At 41.3% G+C, this 25,953-nt stretch overlaps 2 protein-coding genes across 4 annotated transcripts in view; one reads left to right on the forward strand and one right to left on the reverse strand.

Annotated features, from left to right (window-relative positions):
- Window positions 1–2,685: 2,685 nt before the first annotated feature.
- Sike1 (suppressor of IKBKE 1) lies at window positions 2,686–14,933 on the reverse strand. Of its 3 annotated transcripts, XR_011368687.1 has the most exons (6): window positions 14,631–14,933; window positions 14,316–14,421; window positions 12,768–12,910; window positions 10,970–11,083; window positions 7,421–7,512; window positions 6,100–6,184 (listed from the first exon to the last, which is right to left on the reverse strand). XR_011368687.1 is itself a non-coding variant. In XM_070006410.1 (5 exons), exons 1-5 carry the CDS (start codon window positions 14,787–14,789, stop codon window positions 6,095–6,097), a joined length of 612 nt encoding a protein of 203 aa, XP_069862511.1. In that variant the 5' UTR covers window positions 14,790–14,933; the 3' UTR covers window positions 2,686–6,094. The 3 variants fall into 3 exon arrangements, 2 of the variants coding, with proteins under 2 accessions (XP_069862511.1, XP_069862510.1); XM_070006410.1 differs by lacking the exon at window positions 7,421–7,512 and having other exon boundaries at window positions 2,686–6,184; XM_070006409.1 differs by lacking the exons at window positions 6,100–6,184; window positions 7,421–7,512 and adding an exon at window positions 7,520–8,635.
- Window positions 14,934–16,724: 1,791 nt separating this feature from the next.
- Window positions 16,725–25,953, forward strand: part of Sycp1 (synaptonemal complex protein 1) — a 114,705-nt gene continuing 105,476 nt past the window's right edge. Inside the window, exons 1-8 of the mRNA XM_070006408.1 lie at window positions 16,725–16,852; window positions 17,178–17,331; window positions 19,881–19,965; window positions 20,135–20,178; window positions 20,334–20,390; window positions 21,705–21,869; window positions 23,300–23,367; window positions 24,652–24,725. Of these exons, the coding sequence (XP_069862509.1) occupies window positions 17,224–17,331; window positions 19,881–19,965; window positions 20,135–20,178; window positions 20,334–20,390; window positions 21,705–21,869; window positions 23,300–23,367; window positions 24,652–24,725 (601 nt within the window). The 5' untranslated portion in view covers window positions 16,725–16,852; window positions 17,178–17,223. The remainder of the gene's footprint in view (window positions 16,853–17,177; window positions 17,332–19,880; window positions 19,966–20,134; window positions 20,179–20,333; window positions 20,391–21,704; window positions 21,870–23,299; window positions 23,368–24,651; window positions 24,726–25,953) is intronic.

The following is a 25,953-nucleotide window of genomic DNA, read 5'->3' on the forward strand; positions in this document are numbered from 1 at the left end:
AGACAATTAACTTTGACACAGTGATATAAAACTACAAAATTAATTTGGGCTCCGCCAGCTTTTCCTTGTCTTTTTTCTGTTCCAGTACCAGGACTTGACTTCAGGGCTTCTCATTCTCACTTAGCTTTTTCACTCAAGGCTGGCATTCTACCACTTGAGGCACACATACCCAGTTGCTTTTATTATCTTTTGAATTGGGGTCTCAATTTTTGCCAGATTGACCTTAACTTCAAGCCTATTTATGTTCCCTGTGTAAGTGGCATAACAAGTGCGTACCACTATACCCAGTTTAATAGTTGGAATGGAGTCTTAGGAACTTTTGCCTGAACTGGCCTCCAACTGAGATCCTTCCAATCTTAGCTTCCTGAGTAGCTGAGATTATAGAAATGAGCCACTGTGTCCAGCTCCCTCAAGTTAGGTTTGTTTGATGTTTTCTCTTGATGAGATTGTGTATTACAATCATGTGCTGAATTATTTGTCAAGTTTGGCCACAGATATGAAGTTGGTCCCATGATAAAGCTGGAAGGTTGTATGCCTAGTGATTTTCTAGCCATAGTTGTTATACTATAAATCTTTGTGGTGGGCTGGGAAGGTGGCTCAGTGGTAGAGCGCTTGCCTTGCATGCATGAGGCCCTGGGTTTGATTCCTCAGCACCACATAAGCAGAAAAAAAAAAAGCTGGAAGTGGCACTGTGGCTCAAGTGGTAGAGCGCTAGCCTTGAGCTGAAGAGCTGAGGGACAGCACCCAGGCCCAGAGTTCAGGCCCCACGACCAGGCCAAAAAAACAAAGCAAAACAAAAAAAAATCTTTGTGGTGATGTTGCTTTGACCTGCAGTGCCAGTCTCATAAAAGCTTAGCATATACAATTATGTACAGTACATACCTGAAATGCTAACATATGATTGTGTTGCTGGTTTATGTATTTAGTATATTTTTTGTTGTTGTTGTTGGTTATGGGGCCTGTGCTCTGGGCCTGGGCACCGTCCTTCAGCTCTTCAGTTCAAGGCTAGTACTTTACCACTTGACCCACAGTGCCATTTCCATCTTTTTCTGCTTATGTGGTGCTGAGGAATTGAACCCAGGGCCTCATATATGCAAGGCAAGCACTCTGCCACTAAGCCACCTTCCCAGCCTTACTATACTTAAAAAAAAATCATTTAGCATACTCCCCCAATTATAAAATGAATTACTGTGTGCTGCATTAAGCTAGCTGTGATGTCAGACTTCGGTTTACAGCAAGAAGCCATATCAAGCCATTGACCTGTCCAGTAGGTCTGTGTAAGTACACTCTAGTGTTCACACTAGGATGTTTCTCAGAACAGATCCTCAATTAGGTAGAACATGCCTGCATCTGGAAGAATACTAGAAGTATTGTCTCACCATTGCTTAATGGGGGAAAGGAAGGAGACCTTCAAATGAATTACCTTAACCTGTTGCTATCTTCCAGGATTCTCCATGATAAAGCCACTTTTTTTTTTTTTTTTTTTTTTTGGTTGTGGGCCTGAACTCCGGGCCTGGAAGCTGTCCCTCAGCTCTTCAGCTTAAGGCTAGTGCTCTACCACTTGAGCCACGGTGCCACTTCCTGCTTTTTCTGATTATGTGGTGCTGAGGAATCGAACCCAGCGCCTCATGAATGGGAGACAAGCACTCTACTACTGAGCCACCTTCCCAGTCCCTAAAGCCACTATTTTTGTGTATTCAGGAAGATGCCTAGGCAGGAAAGTCCATGAGAAAACCCCCACTACATCTCCTTTGTAACCAAATACTGCTGTTTGCTGGGTGGTAGATACTTGGGAACTGTATGTATTGAATAGTGTCCCCTGTAAATTCACATCCACTCAGAACCTTAGACGTAACCTTATCTAGAAATACTAGAACTGAGGTCCTCAGATCTCAGCCTCCTTACATGTCGGAGCCACAGGCACATATTTGGCTGCTGGCCAGTAGAAAGTTAAGTGAAAACAGCAAAAATGGCTAGTCCTTTCTCAAATGACCCTTTGTAAAGTGAAATACTGAGATGACACTCTCCAGTAATTCACCAGGAATACATACCAATCTTGCATATGTTTGTAACCAACATCACAAACCCTATGGAATACTTACCTTCATTCTGGAGATTGTGAGAAAAAGTGATTCTTAGTATCACTAGTATACAGAAACCCACCTGCTAATACAACAAATGGCTCTTGGAGGCCAAGGGAATGAATATTTGCATGCTGGTGTAGCTTACTGGGAGCTATGGAGCTTCTGCCTCTTTTTGTTTGTTTAGTTTCCAGTCCTGGGGCTTGAATTCTGGGCCTGAGTACTGTCCCTCAGCTCTTCAGTTCAAGGCTAGCGCTCTACCCGTTGAGACACAGCGCCACTTCCGGCTTTTTTTTCTTTTTGCTTATGTGGTGCTGAGGAATTGAACCCAGGGCCTCAGGCATGCAAGGCAAGCGCTCTACCACTGAGCCACCTTCCCAGCCCCACTTCTGCCTCTTTTTAAGCACTTCAGAGTTACAAAAGCAGCAGCATGGGCTGCTTTCCCCTGATATGGGGTGGGACCCCTTAATTTACTCTGGAAGATGCTGTGGCATATCCAAAAAATGGGAAGTGACAGCTTATTTTGAAATGTGGGTAATATAAATGAGGTAGGTGGAGAATTAAAAAGTCATATATTAATACATTTAAAAAATATATTTCATTATGTGTTGTGTGTCCTGGGTTGAACTTAAGGCCTCACATCTTAAATGTGCATCCACCAATGAACTCTACCCCAACCTGTGTCCATGTACTTCTTCACAATATACCAAATAATCACACAATGAAATACATATCAATGAACATAAAGGACAGCTATATACAAAAAAGTATGAGACCCTAGGCTATATATTGTATCTCATTCCTATGAAGTCCATACAGAAAAAAAACTGAAAAATAAGTCATTTTAGGGATACATATATTAAATCTTTATTAAAGTCTATGTGATTAAAACTATTAAAAAGAGTCAGGCACTGGTGTCTCATGCCCATAAACTTAAGCTACTGAAGAGGCTGAGATCTGAGGATTAAGATTCAAAGCCAGTCCACAAAGGAAAGTCCATGAGATTCTTATCTCCAACAAACTACTCAGAAAAAGCTGGAAGTGGCAGTGGCTGTGGCTCATGCGGTAGAGTGCTACCCTTGAGAAAAAGAACCTCTGGGGGCTGGGAAGTTGGCTCAGTGGCAGAGCGCTTGCCTTGTATGCCTGAGGCCCTGGGTTCGATTCCTCATCACCACATAAGCAAAAAGAAAAAAGCCGGAAGTGGTGCTATGGCTCAAGTGGTAGAGAGCTAGCCTTGAGCTGAAGAGCTGAGGTAGAGCGCCCAGGCCCAGAGCTCAGACCCCACAACTGGACCCAAAAAATAAAAATAAACTTAAAAAAAAAGAAAAAGAACCTCAGGGACAGTGCTCAGGCTAAGTTCAAGTTTTTTATGGCACCCCCCTCCCAAACAAGCCCTATTAAAAAAAGAGAAGGGCTGGGAATGTGGCTTAGTGGTATAGTGCTGGCCTAGCATGCACAAAGCTCTGGGTTCGTTTCCTCAGTACCACATAAACAGAAAAGGCCAGAAGTGATACTGTGGTTCAAGTGGTAGAGTGCTAGCCTTGAGCAAAAGCAGCTCAGGGACACTGCCCAAGCCCTGAGTTCAAGCCCCAGGACTGGCAACAACAAAAAGTGGGGGGGAGTTAAGATTCAGGGCAAGGCAAGCTCAAATACACGCAAAACAATGGTACATTTCCTGTTCTGCTTTTGTGGTGCTAGTTTAAACGAGTTTTTCAACCCTCACACTGGCAACATTTGATTCTAAAGCTGGGCAATGAGATATTATGGTTTATAAGTATTTGAAAGACAGCTATCATTTTCTGACAAATATGTTAAAAATGTAAAATAATGACAAAATTTGTACATGCATGGCTGCTTATAAAGCTGTCAGCACTCTTAGTTATAGCATTTCAGGCTAATTTTAAACAAAAAGACCATTTATTGTTTTCTTTTTCTGATGGCTCTGTATTCATGTGTACATCTGCGGGAGGGTGAAGAGGGCACAGACTCAGAGGAAAAAGGGTGAAAAAATGCAGTGCTGGCCGCAGGGGACATTGATGAAAGTGAACTATGGAGGCTGGAGGGAGTGGGAGAGAGTAAAGAAAATGAACTTGTTACTTGACATATGTAAAGACAGCCCCGCTATATGACACCTGGAAAATAACTATCAAGTAAACTTTAAAAAACAAGAGTCTTGCCAAGTCACACAAGGTTGGCTGTGAACTGTGATTCTCTTATCTCTTCCTCCTGATTGCTAGGGTTACAGGTGTAAACCACTACACCTGGCACACACACACACACACACAAATTATTTTATTAAAAGTAATTTTCAAGTTTTTTTTCTCAAGATGTCTGGCCATCCAGTAGATGAAAAGTAGAAGTTGCAAAATTTCTAAAGCCTTCTGAAGACTGCTTCAAAGACCTCAGTCTCCACTGCTGGGCATAGTCCACCTTACATAACTGAACTCACTGACACTGGAGACTGACAATGTCAATTTGCTACTCTTCTGAGATGCTACAGAGGAGTACAAAAGAAATTTCACATCACTCAGAGCACTAGCAAGTAAATCTTTTGCTTTCTGCAGTACTGGGAACTGAACTGAGGTTTTCATGCATACTAAGCAAGCACTTTACCACTGAGCTACATCACCAGCCTGCAAATAACTCCTTTTAATACTGGGTCTCTCTCCTGTACTGTGGTGCTTCACATTGACAGCCTTAGCATTCATTATTTCAGCTATTTGTGGGGGAGGAACTTCAATAGTATAATAGGATGTAATTTGTAAATTTGAAATGCAAATGAATTGAGACAGGGTAGAAACTGATGAGTGAACCTATTTATCTACCTAAAGACCTAATTTATTTTTCTTGTGCCAATAATGAGGTTTGAACTCAAAATCTCAAGCCCTTGGCTTTTGTCCTCAAGGCTAGCACTCTCCCATTTGAGCCACAGGTCCATTTCTGGTTTTTCACTGATTAATTGGAGGTAAAGAGTCTCACTGGCTTTCCTGTCCAGGCTGGCTTCGAAGTGCTCAGATCTCAGGTGTGAGGTACTACCCAGTGTTTAAATCTCAATGCTCTATTGTTGCCTGCACAGCAATGTAAATGCAGTAAGTTAGGTAATAAAAATGCTTTCATGTAAAAGAGACTTAAAAACCAGCACCAGTCATGATATACCTTACTAGTGGCAGTTTTAAACTATCACAGCTGCATATAACTTACTTAAATAGTGGTATAAAGTACAGAAGAACTATGCAGTAGATACATCTATGATATACTCACTAGGTAAACTAAGGTCAAGATTAAACACTACTTACATTGAATCATATAAATAAAAGCTACTTGTGCCATGTGGACTGTGCACATGTGTGCACATGCATAGGCAAGCTCCTCAGCAGTGTGAGTGGTGTGATGTCTGTACTGTCACTGGGAAGAAGAAACAGCTGCCTGACTTGCAGGTGTGTTTCCTGGGGACTAGACAGAACTTCTCTCAATTTAAGAGTAAAGACACCTGACCATAAGGTGCCAGCTCTTAGCACCAGAGAGAGCCGAAGCTTCACAAGTGAATGACATCACAAATTAGAGAATTTGCCAATCTAGTTCTATGGAAACAGATTACCTCTGACAAAAGGAAACAAAAAAATCCACATTTATGCCAAATAGATTTACAAAGGTAAATCTCTTAAATATTTCTGTAAGTGTATTTTACAATCCTATATAAAATAAAATGACTGACTAAAAATGTTCAAAGTTTCAGACATAATATATAAATTGAAGTTCTAGAAATAAACATTAAAGTTGTTTCTTAGACAAAAGAATGGTGAGACTCATTGTAGATTCTCACTAACATAGCTCAAAACTTCTGTGGATAGCCAGTATTGACTTTGGAACTCTAAACTGCCACCTGATACTTTTAAGCAAAACGAAATCAAGTGTAGGGCAGCACAATGAATAGACAGTAGTCTAATTGGAAGACAATCCCTTCCTTCCTTGATAGGGAATCTTTAGCCATCTTTCAGCCATTATTTGATTGGCTAGGAAGCAGGGTCCACTGAGTTCTCCCCTCTGATCTGAAGAGACTCATTGCTGATGGACAGTAATTCTCGAAGCTCCTTATTTTCAAGCTGGAAAAACAAAAATGAAAAAGATATTCATTTATACCTGTAAAGAGACAATGTTTTGGGCCAGGAAGATATAAACAAAGTTTATTTTTATTTAATTTTTATTTTTGGGGCCAGCCCTTGAACTCAAAACCTGCATGCTGTCCTTGTGCTTTTTGCTCAAGGTAAGCGCTATACCACTTGACACAGCTCCACTTCCAGTTGTTTTGGTGCTTGAGTGGAGATAAGTCCCATGGACTTTCTTGCCCAGGGTGGCTTTAAACCACAATCTTCAGAGCTCAATCTCTGGAGTACCTAGGATTACAGGCATGAGCCACATGTGCCCAGCAAATATTTCTGGCAGTTGTTTTTTGTTTCTTGGCCAGTTCTGGGGCTTGAACTCAGGGCCTGGGCGCTATCCCTGGGCCTCTTTGTGCTCAAGGTTAGTGGGCTCTACCAACTGAGCCACAGCACCACTTCTGGCTCATGGACTTTCCTGCCTGGGCTGGCTTCTAACTGTTATACTCCGATCTCAGCCTCCTGAGTAGCTAGGATTATAGGCATGAGCCATTGGCATCTGGTTTTTATTTATTTTTGACATACATACCTTTTTTGCTGTAGTTTATTTTTCAGATAGATTTCTCAATTTTGCCACGAGTGCACCCACCCTGAATTCAAGCCCCAGAACCAGCATACATGCACACACTCACAAGTGCACAAAACACTCAAGCTTATAAAATGAATGAAACTCAGTGTAGATCCAACAGTTCTTTGGCTTGTACTTCGCCTTTCTTAAGGATTTTTTTAAGCCCCAGAACCAGCATACATGCACACACTCACAAGTGCACAAAACACTCAAGCTTATAAAATGAATGAAACTCAGTGTAGATCCAACAGTTCTTTGGCTTGTACTTCGCCTTTCTTAAGGATTTTTTTTTTTTAGAAAAAATTGTAACTATCTCTAAGTGGTTGTACAAAGTAGTTGCCATTCAAAATTTGTGTATTTATGTGTGTGTATGTCGGGGTACTGTCTCTGAGCTTTTTCAGCTCAAGGCTAGTGCTCTGCCACTTGAGCCACAGCTCCACTTTTGGCTTTTTGATGATTAAGAATCCCATGGACTTTACTGCCAGGACTGGCTTTGAACCACAATCCTCTGATCTTGGCCTCCCATGCAGCTAGGATTAAAAGTGTAAACTACTGGCACCAAACCTAAGATTTTTTTTCCCCCCCAATTTGGACAAATTTTGCTTAGATAGTACCTTTGCTTTCAGATAGGCTACATTAAGTCCCAACTTCATTCCTTGTCAGCTGGTTAACTTTGGTAAGAGCCTTAGTTTCTCTTGCTTCTACTCTGTAACATGGAGACAATAATCATTACAATGAAGACAGCCACTAAGGATGAAAGCAGCTATTATCAAGCAGGGCACTGCCACTACTCACTAAGGAAAGCAGCTATTACTGTCGCTATGGCTGACATTTCGCAAACTCGCTGTTTGCCCCTATTAACCTCATGACCTTTTTTTTCTTTTTAAAATTAATTTATTTTATTATTATTATAGAGGGATTACAATTCCATGAGTCAGGTCATGAGTACATGTCTTCTGTTATCTTCCTCCCTCTCAATCCCTCCCACCCCACCGTGTCTCTACTTGCAAGTTGTATAGTTCACTTTCATCAGTGTTGACTGAGCTTCAATGCTGTACTTTTTCACCCTTTCTCCCTCACATTCTGAATCCTCTCCACAACCCTTCCATAGGGCAAAGAAGATAGAATCATTAAAAACTAAAACTTAGAGATCTTTTGTTTCCATATCTCGGAGTTTGTTTCAATACATAAATTACTTTATATAAATACTGCATATATAAGTATTCTCACTGTGTGTGAATACCTAGAATTCTGTGTAATTTATCGTATCCTGGTGTCTTTTAAGTCTAATTTTTGCCTATCAGAATGTGCCCTGTTTGTTTCATGACCTCTTTTTTAAACAGGTTAAGTGTCAGAAAATGACCCTATAATATCAATTTGTGTGCTGTAAACATGAACCAGAACCTTCAGGTACTTTGAACGAGTATTTTACATGCCTCTGTAAGATTGTTTTTCTCTCTCTCTTGTCTTTCCTTCCAAAAGAAATGTCTCTCTTCTGAGCTCCAGGTGAAGGTCGATGAGCTGCCTCACTCACTGGGTGCTGTTGGTCTGGGCCCCAGCCTAGGCATCTCTTCGATAAATGATGGTGAGCTTGCCACTCACCCTCTCCCGAATGCGAATACAAAATCATCATAGGGTGTTTTCATCAACATCACACTTCTGTTTGAGGTAAAGTGAACATCTGTGTCAAGCATGCATGTTTCCCTGCTTCCTGCAGACACACAGGAATCAGTCTTGCATGTGGCCACTGAGTTGGCATTTTTCTCTGGTCGCCTCTGGTGGCTGTCTATTCCACTGTCTCCCTTCCCTGGAGAAATTCCTACTTTTTTCTAAAGAAGAAAGTGCTTTTGTTAGCAAAGGCTCATTGAGCTTCTTGAGAGGGAGAAGTGATCCCTCCATGTAGATTCTTCCACTGGGTTCCAAAGGCCTGAAGTATAAAGTGGGGTTTTCCTTTTCTAGATCCATGACCACTCTTTCCAGTACAAACTGACTCTGAAAACTGGAGAGATCCAGGAGAGTCTTTATAGAGCTGAAAACCTTTTCACTCAGATGAGATACTTTGAGTTGAGTATGTCTAGCCTTCCCATCTAGGCGATATTTCTTTTTTCTCACAACATTCTCTGCAACTTCTTTTTCTTTGAATGTTACAAATGCAACTCCTTTGGTTCTTGTTGGAGAAATAGTTTCAACATTGCCTCTCATTCTTAATATCTTGGAAGTGACTATTTACAAATGCAGCCATAATTGATTACAAGGTTTTCTGTAAGACCAACTACTATATTTCTCTAAGCAGCTGTGAATTCCCTGGCACTCAAAGCTGATGCCCTAGCAGAGAGCAAGGCACTCCTGATGTGTGAAGGACCAAGATTTTCTTTTTTAACAGTTTCATTATGTAGTTCTGAAAATCATGATTTTTCAGACCTCCTGAGTGCTAGGATTACAAGTGTGCATACTACCATGCTTGGTTAACACTTTATTTCTTTTGATATTTACTTCCATAATTTGTCTTTTTTTTTTTTTTGGGGGGGGGGTCTGGTCGTGGGGTCTGAACTCTGGGCCTGGGCGCTGTCCCTCAGCTTTTCACCTCAAGGCTAGCGCTCTACCACTTGAGCCACAGCGCCACTTCCGGCTTTTTTCTTTTTGCTTATGTGGTGCTGAGGAATCAAACCCAGGGCCTCAGGCATGCAAGGAAAGCACTCTACCACACAGCCACTTTCTCAGCCCCTACTTCCATAATTTCAAACAATTTGCCACTAATGCTATTTCCTGACCATCAATTTTAGATATTATCTGACTTCCTATTCAGGAAGATGAGGAATTTTGGCACTTATAACTTGTTCCCTCCATTTTCTCTTAACTTCTAGTCAATACATGGTTGACATTTTCATTGGTTACTCTTTACTGCGTTTCTTTTCATGAAAAGAGTATCAAGAAGGAATTTTGCATGTGTATGTGTGCTAGTATTAGAGCTTAATTTTTATTTATTTTTTGTTTGTTTATTGTGGATCTTGTACTCTGGTTCTGGGCACTGTCCCTGAGCTTCTGTGCTCAAGGCTAGTGCTCTACCACCTTTAACCACAGCCCAACTTCTGGTTTTCTGATGGCTAATTGGAGATAAGAGTCTCATGGACTTTCCTGCCCAGCTAGCTTTGAACCAGGATTCTCAAGATCTCAGCCTCGTGAGTAGCTAGGATTACAGGTGTCAGCTACCAGCACTTGGCAGTACTAGAATTTTAATTCAGGACCTGCATCAATTTTTTCAGTCTTAGCTGGTGTTTTACCACTTGAGCCGAGCCCCTATTTCTAGCTTTTTGTTCATTTACTGGAAATAAAAATCTCTTAGATTTGTTTGCCTGGCCTGGCTTTGAACCTGGATCCTCATATCTCAGCCTTCTGGGTAGCTATCATTATAGGTATGAGATATGGGTGTCTGGCAGGAACTTTTAAATCATGAGCACACAGAAAACATCAATACAGTGAACACAAGGAGGCAGAGACAAGAGAATCAACAGCTCTAGGCTTGTCTGGTGAGACCTTATCTGGGGTGTTATGATAAAGTTTCTGTATCTTCTATACGGTATAGAAACTTTGAAAAACTGTGAAACAACCAATGCTGGTAGTTCACACCTGCAGACCTAGTTGGCTGGGAGACTGAGACTGGGATGACTTCGGTTCAACGGAGCTGGGGTAGGAGAGGTCACATGCTTCTCAGCACACGGCTGGGGTGGTTGTCTGCATCCTAGCTGCTACCAGAAGCTTTTTTTTGGGGGGGGTGTGGGGGGGTGGTTGGTTGTGGGCCTGGGCACTGTTCCTCAGCTCTTCAGCTCAAGGCTAGCACTCTACCACTTGAGCCACAGCACCACTTTTGGCCTTTTTGGCTTATGTGGTGCTGAGGAACCAAACCCAGGGCCTCATGCATACAAGGAAAGCAGTCTACCACTGAGCCACCTTCCCAGCCCTACAAGAAGCCTTACATAGGCAGATTTCAGTCCTGTGCATGCCCAGCAGGAAACTAGAACCTAACCTGAAAATAAACAACCCCAAAACAGGGCTGAAGAATGGCTCAGAGGTACAGTGCCAGCCTAGCAATTTCAAGGTCCTGGAGTCCAATAGCAGTACTGCCAAAGAAAGAAAAAGAAAGAAAAATTTTACAATCATCTTACCTCTAGTTGGGCTAGCTTTTCTTGCACCTTACAAAACTGGTCATCATCCACCTGAACTGCTTTCCTCATTACGTCTCCCATTTCACAGATTCGGTCAATCTGGCTCTCAATTGCCTATGAAAAATGTTAAGTGAAAAACTGTCTTGTTTAGATATGAAAAACAGATCAACACATGCATTTTGATTTTTTTTTTTTTTTTGGTCTGGTCATGGGGCCTGAACTCTGGGCCTGGGTGCTATCCCTCAGCTCTTCAGCTCAAGGCTAGCGCTCTACCATTTGAGCCACAGCGCCACTTCTGGCTTTTTCTGCTTATGTGATGCTGAGGAATCGAACCCAGGGCCTCATGCATGCGAGGCAAGCACTCTATCCTGAGCCACCTTCCCAGTCCCTGCATTTTGATTTTTGAAAGTTCATTTAAAAATATGCTACCTTGAAAAAATTAACATGTTAATTTAATCCATGCTATATAAGCTACACTAAAACTAATAGAGTACATAATTTTTCAAAATATCAACTTTAGCTGGATATAGTGGCACATGCCTATAATCCTAACACTCAGGAGGCTGAGGCAGGAGGACAGTTTGAAGTCAGCCTGGATTACATAATAAGATCCTGTCTCAAAAGAGATCCCTCAAATTAATTAAAGTCTAATTATTGTCTAAGTGGCTGTTCAACTTAAATTTGAATAAGCTTATTGAAGTACAAGGTATCTTTATCTTTGGATACATTTTTCAGAATGTGAGCAAAACTCTGCTTACCAAGTTTTCTTTTCTGGATCACAGAAAATATTTTACCTTTTGCTTTTATATGAAAGGCATTCAGATTATCTAAAATATTTTTTTCCTCCAAAACAGTTAAGCCGGTAATATATATCCAATGGAATCTAAGGTGTACTTTCACTGTAGCAACTAGTGAGGCTCCAATTTATTTTTGTGCGCATTTGCCAGGAAATGGGGCTTGACCTGGGGCCTCATACTCTCCTTTTAGTTTTGCACTTACGGCTGGTGCTTCCTTGTTTAAGCCACTCCTTCACTTCTAGTTTTATGCTGGTTAATTGGAGATAAGAGTCTGACAGATTTGTTTGTCTGAGCTGACTTTGAATTACGATCTTCAGATCTCAGTCTCCTGAGTAACTAGGCTGACAGGTGTGAGTCACTAGTACCTGGTTGAGGCAGCTATCTATGAGTACAATTACATAATACAAACTGAGTAGCACTCCACCGCTGAAAACAATTACTCGGTCTCCCAATTATAAGCAACCAATGTGTAGAAAGTATGCCTTCTTACAAAAACAGTTTTTCTCTTCTAATAGCATAATTTAATAATGGTTTCCTACTGGCCTTGGTAATCCAGAAACTATTCCTTGCACAACAAAGATTCTTACAGTTCTTGCTTCTTACAATCAAGAAATTTAGTTTAATAAAACGTAGAAAAAACCACCAGCCAAAATGTTTACTGTGCCTCTTCAAAATTAACAGGTACTCTGGAATTGGCCTTGCTCTGTCACCCAGCCTGGCCTTAAGCTCATCACAATAAGCTTCTGTCTCTTCCCAAATACCCCTTATCATGATGAAAACGGATCTTGATGGGGGACGGAAGAGCAACTTTAGCCTTACTCAGGAGGACTTGAGCATTCCCTCTGCCTTGCTCCCTATTTCTGTCCTCAGAAAAGCAAGCAAAATCAACCACAAATATGATAAACTTGAAAATACTTTTAAAAAACAAAACAAAGTACACAAACTAAAACAGTCTCTCAATATAAAGTCGGCTCTAGAATTGATTTATCAGCATTTCTTACTGCAGAGTGAGACTGGTGAGCTCTGAGAACTGGTCCTGTATCCACTGCTTTCTTAGCAACCATTAACTGTAGCATCTGCTTCCGGTACTTGCTCATGATAAGCTCTAAAGCATCCTGGTGTTCCTCCAGGGAAATCCACAGCTCTGATAAAATAATAAAGCACAATGGTAGTGATGTCTGCAAGAGAGCTCACATAGCCAAGCATGCTAGGAACACTCCCAGCCTCCAAACTAAACAGTTGGGAATTTTATGAAATCACATGAGTTACTTTTATTTATTTATTTTTTATTTTTATTTTTATTTTTTTGTCGGTCGTGGGGCTTGAACTCTGGGCCTGGGCGCTGTCCTTCAGCTCTTCAGCTCAAGGCGAGCGCTCTACCACTTGAGCTACAGCGCCACTTCCGGTTTTCTGGTGGTTTATTGGAGATAGGAGTCTCATGGTCTCTCCTGCCCGGGCTGGCTTTGAACCGCGATCCTCAGATCTCAGCCTCCTGAGTAGCTAGGATTACAGGCGTGAGCCACCAGCGCCCGGCACATGAGTTACTTTTAATTCACAGCAATAAGTCAGAATTTAAGTCCACAACAATAAACAAGCCTATATAAAAAAATAACATTTTAGGAGAGGCAGCCTAGTTAGAATACATGGATTCTGTGGTTAACACTCATAAGCAACTGATCGTTTAACTTTCTCCAATCCTGTTTTTCTTTTCCAGTGTTGGAGACTGAATCAGGGCCTCATTCTTGCTAGGCAAGTGCTGTGCCACTGAGCTGCATCCCAGCGCTGATCCTATTTCTCACCCGCATTGTGTAAATACTTGCTTTGTCTACCTTGAAATGAAGACACAAGAACCTAAGCAGAAACTTAGTAGAATGATAGATGTGAAAGCTGTAAGCGGATATACAACTATTAAATCATTATCAGCTCTAAGAATATATATATATATATATATATATATATATATCTGAGAACACAATTCTGCTTTTCCATCTTGCAAAAGACTGCATAAAACTTTTAATCTTAACTACAATTTATATTCTAGTATTTAAATTCTGAGTCTTTGAGAATAGGAACTCTTGTTATGCAAGCCTCCACCTTAAAAAAAAAAAAATTCATCCAGCTGGGTATCCATGCCTTACACTTGTATTCATGGCTACTCAGGAGGCTGATATTTGAACCATGGTTCCAGGTTAGGAGGAAAGACCATGAGACTATCTTCAACTAAGCACAAAGAAGATGGGAACTGGAGCTGTGGCTCAAAATGATAGAGCACTAGCCTGGAGTAGAAAAGCTCAGGGGCAGAGCTGGGGCCCTTAGTTCAAGCCCAGGCCTGGCATGCATACACATATGCATACTAAGCCATATGGGATGTGTGTGAATGCAAAGCAGTCAGATAATCGTAACAGTGACAGACATAGTTATTGAAATGCATATAAAATGCACTAATCATAGAATGCACATTTGTGAACTGTTTAGGCAGTTTTGCAACAACTTTTAAACTATTGCCAGATACGGAAGGGGGAAAAAAAAGCCCAATAGGTCTGACTAACCTCTATTTTCCTGCTGCAAGTCTCTAATCTGTGTGTTTTCTTGGGACAGCAGAACGTGAGGTTTGTATTTGGCTGTGTCTTTCACGTCGGATGTATCCTCTTGATACTGGATAGACAGACGGGCAGACAGAAGAGCGTGGTAAAGAGCCAAGGTGGAAGCACTGGGATGTAACTGATGGGCGTTGATGGGAAGTGGTAGGCGTGCTGGGGACCAGGGCCTGTCACAGCCGAGCCCACCGGGTCCCCGCCGCCGCCGCGCCGCCCCCGCCCCCGCCCCCGGCGCACGGGCACCGGCACTCGGGCCCCCCGCCCGACCTGGTCCGGAAGCGACGAGCCCGCCTCCCGCATGGCGGCCACTCGCCGGTGCAGCGCCGCGGACTGGTCCACCAGGGACTCCGCGGCTGCGTCGTGCTCCCGCAGCCTCTCCAGGAGCGTCTTGGCGTCCGTCAGGATCTTCTCGATGGTGCAGCTCATCGCGCCGAGCCCGGCAGCCCGGCCCCGCTCGCCGACGTCAGACCTCCGCACCCGGGCTCAGCGCTCCACACGTCACTTCCTGGACCCTTCGAAAGGCGCTTCCGCAGTCCGGGTTGCGCGTGCGCAGAGGCGGCCTGCCCTTCCCTGGGCGACCCCGGGACACGCGCTGCGCCTAGATGGGAGGGTTGGTTGAGGGGCCTGTTCTGGCACAGGGCTTAGTTTTTTATGATGTGTGCGGGTGCAGCCTTGGATGGTTTGGTCAAGGCTACAGTTCTACCACTTGAGCTACATCTCCACTTCTGGCTTTACGCTGGTTCATTGGAGATGAATCTCCTGGATGTACCTGCCTGGGCTGGCTTCCAACTGCTACCCTCTGAGCCCAGCCTCCCGAGTAGCTGGGATGAGAGGGGCAAGTCATTGATGCCCAGCTCACAGCGTACTTTAATAGTAGATTCTCAGCAAACATTCCCTACCCCAAACCTGTATGGGTCATCTACTACTAAAGGAATGAAAAGATAAATTTTTTTTTGGTCGGTTGTGGAGCTTGAACTAAACATTTCCTTTTAGGTAGGAAATCACACTTATATACCTAAGGACTGACTCATACTCTATTATCCCAGGCGAGAAACCAGGTGTGTGTGGACATGCTTGATGCAGATAGGACAATCTGACCAAAGCCTGGTTGGAAACATTCCACTGTGGGCCTAACTGAAAATCCCCACCTCCTTCAGCCCTAATAGTCTTTAGATGACCTCTGTTTCCTTGCTCAAACTCCATAAAAGCTTAACTCCAACCCTACCTCCTTGCACAACCTTCATCCCCTGAAGGTTGCTGCCCCTTGCTGCTGTGTCTCCATAAACAGTCCTGGCCTGTTGAGAATCAAGTCCACCCTGTTCTTTCTCCTCCAGTTTCTTAACATATATAAGTAATGATATGCAGGACAGAATGTGATGAGAGCTGGGAAGCTGGGTGCTGGCGGCTCACACCTGTAATCTCAACTGCTCAGAGGATGAGATCTGGGGAGTAAGGTTCAAAGCCTGCTTGAGCAGGAAAGTCCCTGAGACTCTTATCATCTTCAATTAACCACCAAATATCTGGAAGTAGAACTGTGGCTCAAGTGTACAAAAGCTCAGGGACAGTGGCCCAGGCCCTGAGTTCAAGTCTCTGCTCTTGCAAGGTTTTTCTGCTAGCACTCTACCACTAGAGCCACAGCTCCACTTCCAGCTTTTTGGTGTTTAAGTGGAGATAAGAGTCTCAGGGACTTAAATCTTGGGTTGACTTCAAACCCAGTCCTGGGATTGCAGCCTCCTGAGCTGCCATGATTACAGGTGTGTCCTTGGGGGCCTGTTCTAGGTGTCCTGCGGTGGTCTGGGGCCCAGTCCTCTCCCTGTTGCTCCTTTCTCTGCTTCCTGGCTGCCAGGGCAGGAGCGCCTCCACACCCCACCATGACAGATGGATATGTCACCAGTCTAGCTAACTCTTCCCGAGGCTGTCTTCAGTCCTATGGGCACAGAGATAGAGCCAGCTAATGGCACTTTCGTTCCATTCCACACAGGCGGTGATAACGCCTTTAGATGATACATGGCGCCCAGTGCTGTGCGCACACGCACACGTTCTTTCTGGGGCTGGAGCCGGGGGTGTCTGACCCGTCCCTGCGCTCAACCCACCTGTGTGCTCCGTGCCTAGCCCACCTGGCCCGCCGTGCGCGTCCACGCCTGCCCGCCGAGCGCGTCCACGCCTCGCCCGCCTGGCCCACAGTGTGCATCCGGGGGCTGCCTGCAGAACGTTGGTCAGCCTGGGGGGTGTGGGGAGGGTGTATAATGCGAAAGTATCGCGAGACGTCGTGGTCTCGCAGGGGCTGGCCCGGACCCAGCCGTTATTTTTGAGACTAACCGTCGCGCTGCCGGCCGCCCTCAGCTCTTGGGAGCGCCGTTCGTTCCCCGCCCTTTCCGAGGCCCGAAGCCTAGGCCTGTGGCAGGCCGAGGCTCACGCGGGTCCCTCATGTCCCGGTAGTGGGCAGCCCGCGCGGGCCCTGCGCCGTGCTTCCCGCTGGTTCTTCGAAGGTGAGGGCAGGCATCCAAGTTCCTTTTCCTAAGATGGAACCCGGAGCGGGGCTGCGGGACTGGGAGGGAGGGCGGCACGAGGACGGCACGAGGGCGGCACGAGGGCCGGAGCGGCACCTGGGGCCGGGCGGCGGGGCGGCCCCGCGTGGTGGGCCCCACGGACGCCGGCGGACGCGCTGCGGGTGTGTGAGGCCCACAGTGCTGCCGCTGGGCGCGCGGGCTGGGGCGGGGGCGGGGAGCGGCGGGCGGGGCGGCGGGCCCGAGGCCCAGGGCGGGCCTGCGACGCCAGCACCTTAATTTTATAAAGCCTCTGCGCGGTTCTCAGGTTGCAGTTACAACGCTGCCCACCGTCTAGCAACACCAGAGAGAAAATGGAAAAGCAAAAGCCCTTTAAGCTGTTTGTGCCGCCAAGACTAAGCAGCAGCCAGGTGTCAGCTGTGAAACCTCAGACCTCGGGTGGAGAGTCCAGCTTCTTCAAGGTAATTTCATTTTTTTTTTGTTGGTCGTGGGGCTTGAACTCTGGGCCTGGGCGCTGCTCTTCAGCTCAAGGCCAGCGCTCTACCACTTGAACCACATGGCCACTTCGGGTTTTCTGGTGGTTAACTGGAGATGAGTCTCATGGACTTTTCTGCCCCGGCTGGGTTGGAATCTCGATCCTCAGATCTCAGCCTCCTGAGTAGCTACAATGACAGGTGGGAGCCACTGGAGCCCGGCTTTCATAATCCCCTCCCCCCCACCAAAATAATACAAACATAACTGCTGAGCCTTACTGTGTGTACATATCGTTTACTTAAATACATTATAACAATCTCTGGAACTCTATATATAGTAGGACCTGTTTACTTAAATATACCTTCTTTCCTTAAAAGGTTCGAGGCCATTTATAAGATACATAAAGTAAGATAGGAAAATTTCCGAAGAATTGGACAAATGCTGACATGGGCAATAATTAGTGTTCTGAGTGAGTTTCAGGTTTTGTCCAGTGCTTCCTGGGAGACAGGATAAAGAGGAAAACCCACCTATAAGTGAAGCTTTCACCAGGTTTCTCAGGTGAAACAAAGCTTTTGATACCAATGATTTATTTTTAAAAATTCCTTGTGTATTTATATTGGAGGCAGGATAGTGCAGGTTTTTATTTTTTATTTTTTATTTTTTTGGTCGGTTGTGGGGCTTGAATTCTGGGATTGGGTGCTATCCTTGCATTCTTAAGCTCAAGGCAAGTGCTCTACCACTTGAGCCACAGCACCACTTCCGGTTTTCTAGTGGTTAATTGGAGATAAGAGTCTCGGACTTTTCTGCCTGAGCTGGCTTTGAACCGTGATGGTCAGATCTCAGCCTCCTGAGTAGCTAGGATTACAGGCATGAGTCACTGGTACCCGGCAATGCAGTTTTTTGTTTGTTTGTTTGTTTATTTTGTGTTCTGGTCCTGGGGCTTGAATTCAAGGCCAGGGTGCTTGTTCTTGAGGGTTTTTGCTCAAGGCTAGCACCCTACCATTTGAGTCACAACATCCACCACTCTGGCCCTTTGATGGTTAACTGAAGGGTCTTGCTGACTTTTCCTGCCTAGTCTGGCTTGAAACTGTGATCCTCAGAGATCTGTCTCCTGAGCAGCTAGGATTACAGGTGTAAGCTACCAACAATATTTTAATTTATATGTTGTAGATTTATTTTTGTCAATTGTGGGGCTTGAACTCTGGGCCTGGGTGCTGTCCCTGAGCGCTTCAGCTCAATGCGAGCGCTCTACTGCTTGTGCCATAGCACCACTTCCAGTTTTCTAGTGGTTTATTGGAGATAAGAGTCTCACAGAGTTTTCTGCTTGGGCTGGCTTTGAACTGTGATCCTCAGATCTCAGCCTCCTGAGTAGCTAGGATTACAGGCATGAGCCACTGGTGCCCGGCACTATCCCTGAGCTCTTTAGCTCAAAAACCAGTGCTCTACCACTTGAGCCACAGCTCCACTCCCAGTTTTCTGGTGGTCAAGTGATGCTAAAAGTCTCACAGACTTTCCTACCTGGGCTGGGATCCTGATTTGAATCAGGATCCTCAGACTTCAGCTTCCTGACAGGTCTGAGCCACCTATGCCTGGGAGATTTCTTTTTTAAATTGGTGCAATAGCTAAGATATTTAAAAATTTATTCAGAGCTGGGTATGGTAGCACAAAACTATATCCGAACACAAGGGAAGCAGAGACAGAGGATTTTATAAAAATTTCAAGCCAGTTTAGACTACATAGAAAGATCTTGTCTTAGTCACACTCCAAATGGAAAACAACTGAAAAAATGCTATTAAATGAAGACAATTTTTAATTTGAGGGGAAGATCACAAGGAAATCTAAGGAAACTATTTTATGCTATTACCTAGTAAAATTATTTTTGAATATCTAGAGAGCTTGTGTTAAATAATTTATAGCTATATATATATTTAGTTATATATAGTTTAGATTTTTTAAACGGTGAATATACTTTGTTTTAGCATGTTTTATTTGCATATCAAAATAGTGTGTCTGAGACATTGTGTGTGTAACTGGAGTCTGAACTTAGGTGTGTGCTAGGCAGGTGCTATGTTCCTAGCAATTTTTATTTTTTTTGTTTTTTTATTTTTTATTTTATTGTGAAAATACCACACAGAGGGGTTATAATTACATGAGTAAGGTAATGAGTACATTTCTTATCAAGCATTGCTGCCTCCTCCTTTGTTTCCCCTTTCCATCCCTTCCCATCTCCCCCCCTTAATTGGTTATTTTTGAGATAGTGTCTCTATTCATGCCTGAGCTGGTCTGTACTGTGTAACTTGGGATGGCAGGCTCATGCCACTATGCCCAGCCTTTAGTTTAGGACATTTTTGACTAGCTATGCCGCTCAAACAATTCCCCCATCTCAAGTAGCTAGAGAGCTTTACTGTGTGTAAAGCAAAAGCCTTAAAATTATAGTGGCTTCTTTAAGCAGATAAGTAGATACTTATTTATATGTTAACATCGCTAGGTTTCTAGGTGGTTTGGAACAATATATTTAAGAACTTTATATTTCCAGAATTTCAACAAATGTATTGAAGATGAATTTGGTTTTCCATTTGCAATGACCAGTATCTCCAAAAATGGGAAAACTATTGATTCAGGTAAGAGCCTAAGAGAAGCAATATATTGGTTTACATAGAATCATCTTATTATGTACTTTGCAATTATTGAAAACACAATATAATAATTGATGTCCTTCACTTAAAGCTAGACATAATGATACAAAAATGAAATATTGGCATATTTAACAGTTGTCTCTTTATCTTACAGATCCTGCTTTACAAAAACTTAATCTTTTGCCCATACTTGAGAAGGTCAGTTAAGCATAACGTGTAGATATGATTGCTTATTTGAAGAAGAAAACAAAAGTCTTTAGTTGTTGTATTATTTGTCTAGTAGTCTTATGTATTTTGCTCTTATTTGGAAAGTCTTACACATATTTTCTTATAGAAAATACTCATATTTTTAGGTTGATAATTCTGGAAGTTGCCACTACCAGGAAGGACTCAATGACTCTGATTTTGAGGTCAGATTTCCCATTCTTCTTAATATTCTCATATGTGGAGTATCATACATGACTTTCTTTTCAGGCTTCCAAATGATTATTTGGCTAGTTTTTTAAAAAATAACTTTCTTGCTGGATTCTTGTGGCTCATGCCTGTAATCCTAGCTACTTAGGAGGCTGAGTGAGATCTGACGATCACAGTTCAAAGCCAGCCCAGGCAGGAAACTCTGTGAGACTCTTACCTCTAATAAATCACTCAGAAAACTGTAAGTGGCACTGTGGCTTAAATGGTAGAGTGATCACCTTGAGCTGAAGAGCTGAGGGACAGCACCCAGGCCCAGATTTCAAGCCCCACGACCAATCAAATAAAACAATTCTTCCTTCTGTTTTTCCTTTCTTTCCTTCCTTATATACAATATACATAATATATAATCCATCATTTTATATATATATATGTATATCAGCCACTGTTGTGGTTAACATATATTATAATAATTTAAAATTTTGAAATCTGTTCATATTTTGATGACAAGTAGATATCAATTATCCCCCCCCCCCCCCCAAAAAAAAAGTAGGGCTTGGAGGGGAAGCTCAGTGATACAGTGCTTGTGTTAGAGCCCAGTCCTACAAAAGCACAAAATAAACACTCAAAAACTAAGAAAATCCTCTGGCCTTTACAGTACAATGTGAAAATTAAAAGAAAGGCAACACATCTGAGTAAAACATTTGTCTCAATGAAAATCATATTTTCTGTTCACTATTTTCTTGTCATGTTTTAAATTTCATATTCTTGACATTGTTTCTACAAATGTTTCAAAACTGTTGTTAAAATGTAACATGTCTTGCAGGGTAATTTAGTTTTTTTCCTCAGCCATATTCTTTTATTTCTAACTACTAGTCCAGTGACCAGTAGCTTTTTTGTTGTTGTTGTTGGTTGTAGGGCTGGAACTCTGAGCCTGGGTGCTGTCCCTCAGTTCTTCAGCTCAAGGCAAGTGCTCTACCACTTGACCACAGTGCCACTTTTGGTTTTTGGTGGCTTATTGGAGATAAGAGTCTCACAGACTTTTCCTCCCTTGGCTGGATCCTCAGATCTCAACCTCCTGAGTAGCTAGGATTACAAGCATGCGCCACCAGCGCCAAGTCACCGGTAGCTTTACTGGAGCAGCTAGTACTGCCTTAATAATTTACAGAGTTAATCTAGTTTTTATTATACTGCTAGAGCCTAAGTGGATTGGAGAATTGGTCACCATTATCTTAGGATATTTTTTGATAGGGAGTTGTAGTTTGATTTTATTAAAATTTTGAAAAATTAATTTTGAAAACTCATTTTAATAGAATTCAGAGCCAATGAGCAGACTGTATTCAAAATTGTACAAAGAAGCTGAAAAAATAAAAAAATGGAAAGTGAATATAGAATCTGAATTGAAGCAGAAAGAAACAAAATTGCAAGAAAATAGGAAGATAATTGAAGCACAGCGAAAAGCCATTCAGGAACTACAGGTATAATGAAATTCTAAATTGTAAATATAATAATATATTGTAAATATTATATAGCATTTCCAGGTAGGTTAAGTTAATATTGTTTCTGTGATAGGAATTTCTTTCTTTTCTTCTATTTATTTATTTATATTTTTTGGGGGGTCCGGTCGTGGGGCCTGAACTCTGGGCCTGGGCGCTGTCCTCAGCTCTTTAGCTCAAGGCTAGCGCTCTACCACTTCAGCCACAGTGCCACTTCGGCTTTTTTTCTTTTTGCTTATGTGGTGCTGGGGAATTGAACCCAGCTCAGGCATGCAAGGCAAGTGCTCTACCACTGAGCCACCTTCTCAGACCCTGTGATAGGAATTTCTTTTGTGCTAGTTCTGGGACTTATGTTTGCTCAGGTTTTTTCCATTCATGGCTGGTGCTCTACCACTTGGGCCATGTCTTCAGTTCCAGATTCTTTTACTGGTTAGTTGGAGATAAATTGTGCCTAGGATTTGTATACCCAGGCTGGCTTCAAACCTCAAGATTCAGATTTCAGTCTTCTCAGTAGGTAAGATTATATATATAAAAGTTTTGTGATGGGGATTGTGAAAATAGTTTCATATTAACATTTGTGATTCTGGGGTGTGGACTTAATGCCTAGTACTTGACTTTAGCCAAACCCTTAATCATTTTTGCCTTATTTTTCAGATAGTATCTTACTCTCAAGTTTTTTCTAGACTGATCACAATCATCCTACTGAACAGCTGGGGTTACACATGTGAGCTACCACACCCAGCTTTGTTCTTTGAGATAGGGTCTTGCTAACATTTTAGATGGAGGCTAACCTTTAAGTAGCTAGGATTACAGGTGTGAGGTAGCACACCTAGCTACAAGGTTAGGGATTTTAATATTAATTTTAATATTATATTGACAATTGTGGTTTATCTTTTAGGAGTGAGCATAGGACAAGTTGCATAAAACAAGGCAAAATAGGGAAATAAGTTGTTTCACATAAAGACTGATTTATTGATAGTAATTTATTGTTTAAATTTTTGTTATGCATGTTTTACTTGATATAACTGTCTTGGCATTATATCAGAATAGGATATTTATGAATTTAACTTTGAAACTAGTTAACTAGTGAGAAAATTCAAAATTTAGATAAGTATTACTTCAAAGTATTAGTGGAGAGATAACATTGCATTAAAATTGTGTTTTGGAAATTTTATGATCATTCAGCAAATTTTAGATTGATGAAAATGAGACCCATATTCTTAGAGTATATCCATATTCCTATGGCATACCAACATTCTTAAGGTATATTCACAGGCTATGACTTAAAGTTCCTCTTTGTACAGAAATAATTCTTACAGACTATTGTAGTATGCAAAGAAAATCTGCTTAATGACTATACTTACTTATGTTGCTAAGCAAAATGTGAACTATTCTTCTGTTTTATAAATTAGTTTGAAAATGAAAAAGTAAGCTTGAAATTAGAAGAAGAAATTCAAGAAAACAAAGATTTAATAAAAGAGTAAGTAATAATGAATTTGTAAACTTATTATTATAAATTAAAAAAAAAGTTTTCAAAAATTTACTGAGCTATATACTGTCAATAATTTCTACTTGAGTGCTATGGAGAAAGGAGGACATACTCATTCTACATTCCAGGATTTGGCAAACTGGTCATTTTAAAATTTGAGATATCAGGAAACTCATTGCTTACTATCAAAAAGGTGATTGTCAATTCTTTGTGTATATAACTGACTGACTATGTATGTTGTTTGTTTCACTAGGTACAACAGTTGAAAAATAGAGCTCAACTTAGTTTCAGATTGATTCTCATTCTGAAATTCCTGTTGTTGCAAAAGCGACAGCTCATTTCCCCATAAAAAAATTTGAAAACTAAAATCTAACTGCTGTATAATTTATAAATGTTTACATATTTTACATATTTTATATATAACAATATATAATTATTGTATATTATACATTACAACAGATGATACTAATAAATTTTACATAATATAATACTATATACAATATTTAGTTATATGTAAGTGTATGTAATATAACTATTACATTATATATAATGTATATAATAGGTACTAATCACATATGTGTCATGTTATAATATATTCTTGTTATATAATTATAATCTTATATGTAATATATAATATGTTATATCAGTATAGAAATATAAAAGTACATAAATATATAAAAATTACATGTAAATATACAAATATAAGTGTATAAACATCTAAAATATATGAATATGTTATATAAGTATATAGAAATATAAAATATTAAATAGTAAGTACAGGAATATATGTTGTATATAAAATATGTTTATTCTGTGTATATTATGTGATATATATATTTATGTATATTTTATATATATATATATATATATCAGTAACTTCACCAAGAAACAAGAGGTTTAATAGTTACACAATTAATGTCTCCTCAAGAAATGATCTTATTTTTGGTTTTGAAAGTTAGACCTCTAGAACATCTTTGGGTAATTAGTAAAAGATAAATCAAGCTCTGTTTTCACTATTTCTCTTAGGCAAATCTGGAATGTTTATTTATTGTAATTTGGGTAGACATTTCTTAAGGAGTTGTTACTTTTCCTTAAAAAACATAACATTTATTGAATTATGTTTGGTAATAGTATAGTCTATTTTTCTTCATTGTTACATGTGATAAGTGATATTTACAAATTTATGAAATAAAATTGTTATAATTTATAGTTAAATAATTTGATTTTATTCATTGAGATCAGCTTGTACTTAGGCAAAATTTTTCCTTATTTCAGGAATTATGCTACAAGGCATTTATGTAATCTACTCAAAGAAACCTGTGCTAGATCTTCAGAAAAGACAAAAAAATGTAAATATCCTTTCTGTTCTATGTGGTTTTTAAAAAATCAATTTATTGTTTACTCAGTCAGTGATGATGACAGGAGAAGAAATTGGAAATCATTTTGATGTGAACATGTCTTTTTTTTGTTTTTGTTTTTTTTTTTGTTGGTCATGGGGCCTGAACTCTGGGCCTGGGTGCTGTCTCTCAGCATTTCTTTTTCTGCTTATGTGGTGCTGAGGAATCGAACCCAGGGCCTTATGCATGCAAGGCAAACACTCTTTGACTGAGCCACCTCCCAGCCCAACACGTTTTGAATGATTTCTTTGTATAAACTAGTAACTAGTATTCTCCTGAGTTCTGTCCTTTCTGAAAGCTCAAAATGCTGTTTAAAAGATAATATATTTCAAGAGTAATATAGTTGGCATTTGTAGTTGCTTCTCATTTTAGTGAAAAATTTTTTGGGACTGTTTTAAGTACAAGGAAATTGAGTAAAAAGGAAGAAGACATTTCGTTATGCTGAATGAAATCATGTGTTTTAGTGTATACTTCTGATCCTGTCTAGTGAGGAGGTGAAGATTGGGAGAGTAGAGTCTGAGACTGGCCCTTGGCAAAAATGTACCCATCTGAAAAATAACTAAAAGCAAAAAGGGCTTCAGGCTTTGAGCCTATTTCAAATCAAACCCTGGGACCACTCTATGCCACACAGAAAAATGAAATTACTGCTGGGTGGCTATGCTGAAGGCAAGGTTAGCCATATAATGTAAAATGATTGACATTTGAGTCAACAGTGGATGCCATATGTGATGTTGGGCCCATAAATTTATTTATTTATTTTTGTCGGTCGTGGGGCTTGAACTCTGGGCTTGGGCGCTGTCCCCACGCTCTTTAAATCAAGGCAAGCATTCTACCGCTTGAGCCACAGTGCTACTTCTGGTTTTCTAGTGGTTTATTGGAGATAAGAGTCTCAAGGAGTTTCCTGCCTGGGCTGGCTTTGAACCGTGATCCTCAGATCTCAGCCTCTTGAGTAGCTAGGATTACAGGCATGAGCCACTGGTGCCCTGCCTTGGCCCATAAATTTATAATGGAGTTAAAAAATTCCCATCTTTTAGTGATACAATAGGGAGATTGGTGTAAATAAACCTACTATCACTTGTTTCAAAATATATCACATTTTATTCAGTAGATAATAATAAATGTTGTTGTTTCTTATTTCTTCTGCTTTAAAATTATTTTTATCTTTAGTTGTACAATGGAA

This window comes from Dipodomys merriami, unplaced genomic scaffold (assembly GCF_024711535.1).
Source record: "Dipodomys merriami isolate MVZ:Mamm:240054 unplaced genomic scaffold, mDipMer1.0.p SCAF_7, whole genome shotgun sequence".
In the NCBI taxonomy this organism is placed as follows: domain Eukaryota; kingdom Metazoa; phylum Chordata; class Mammalia; order Rodentia; family Heteromyidae; genus Dipodomys; species Dipodomys merriami.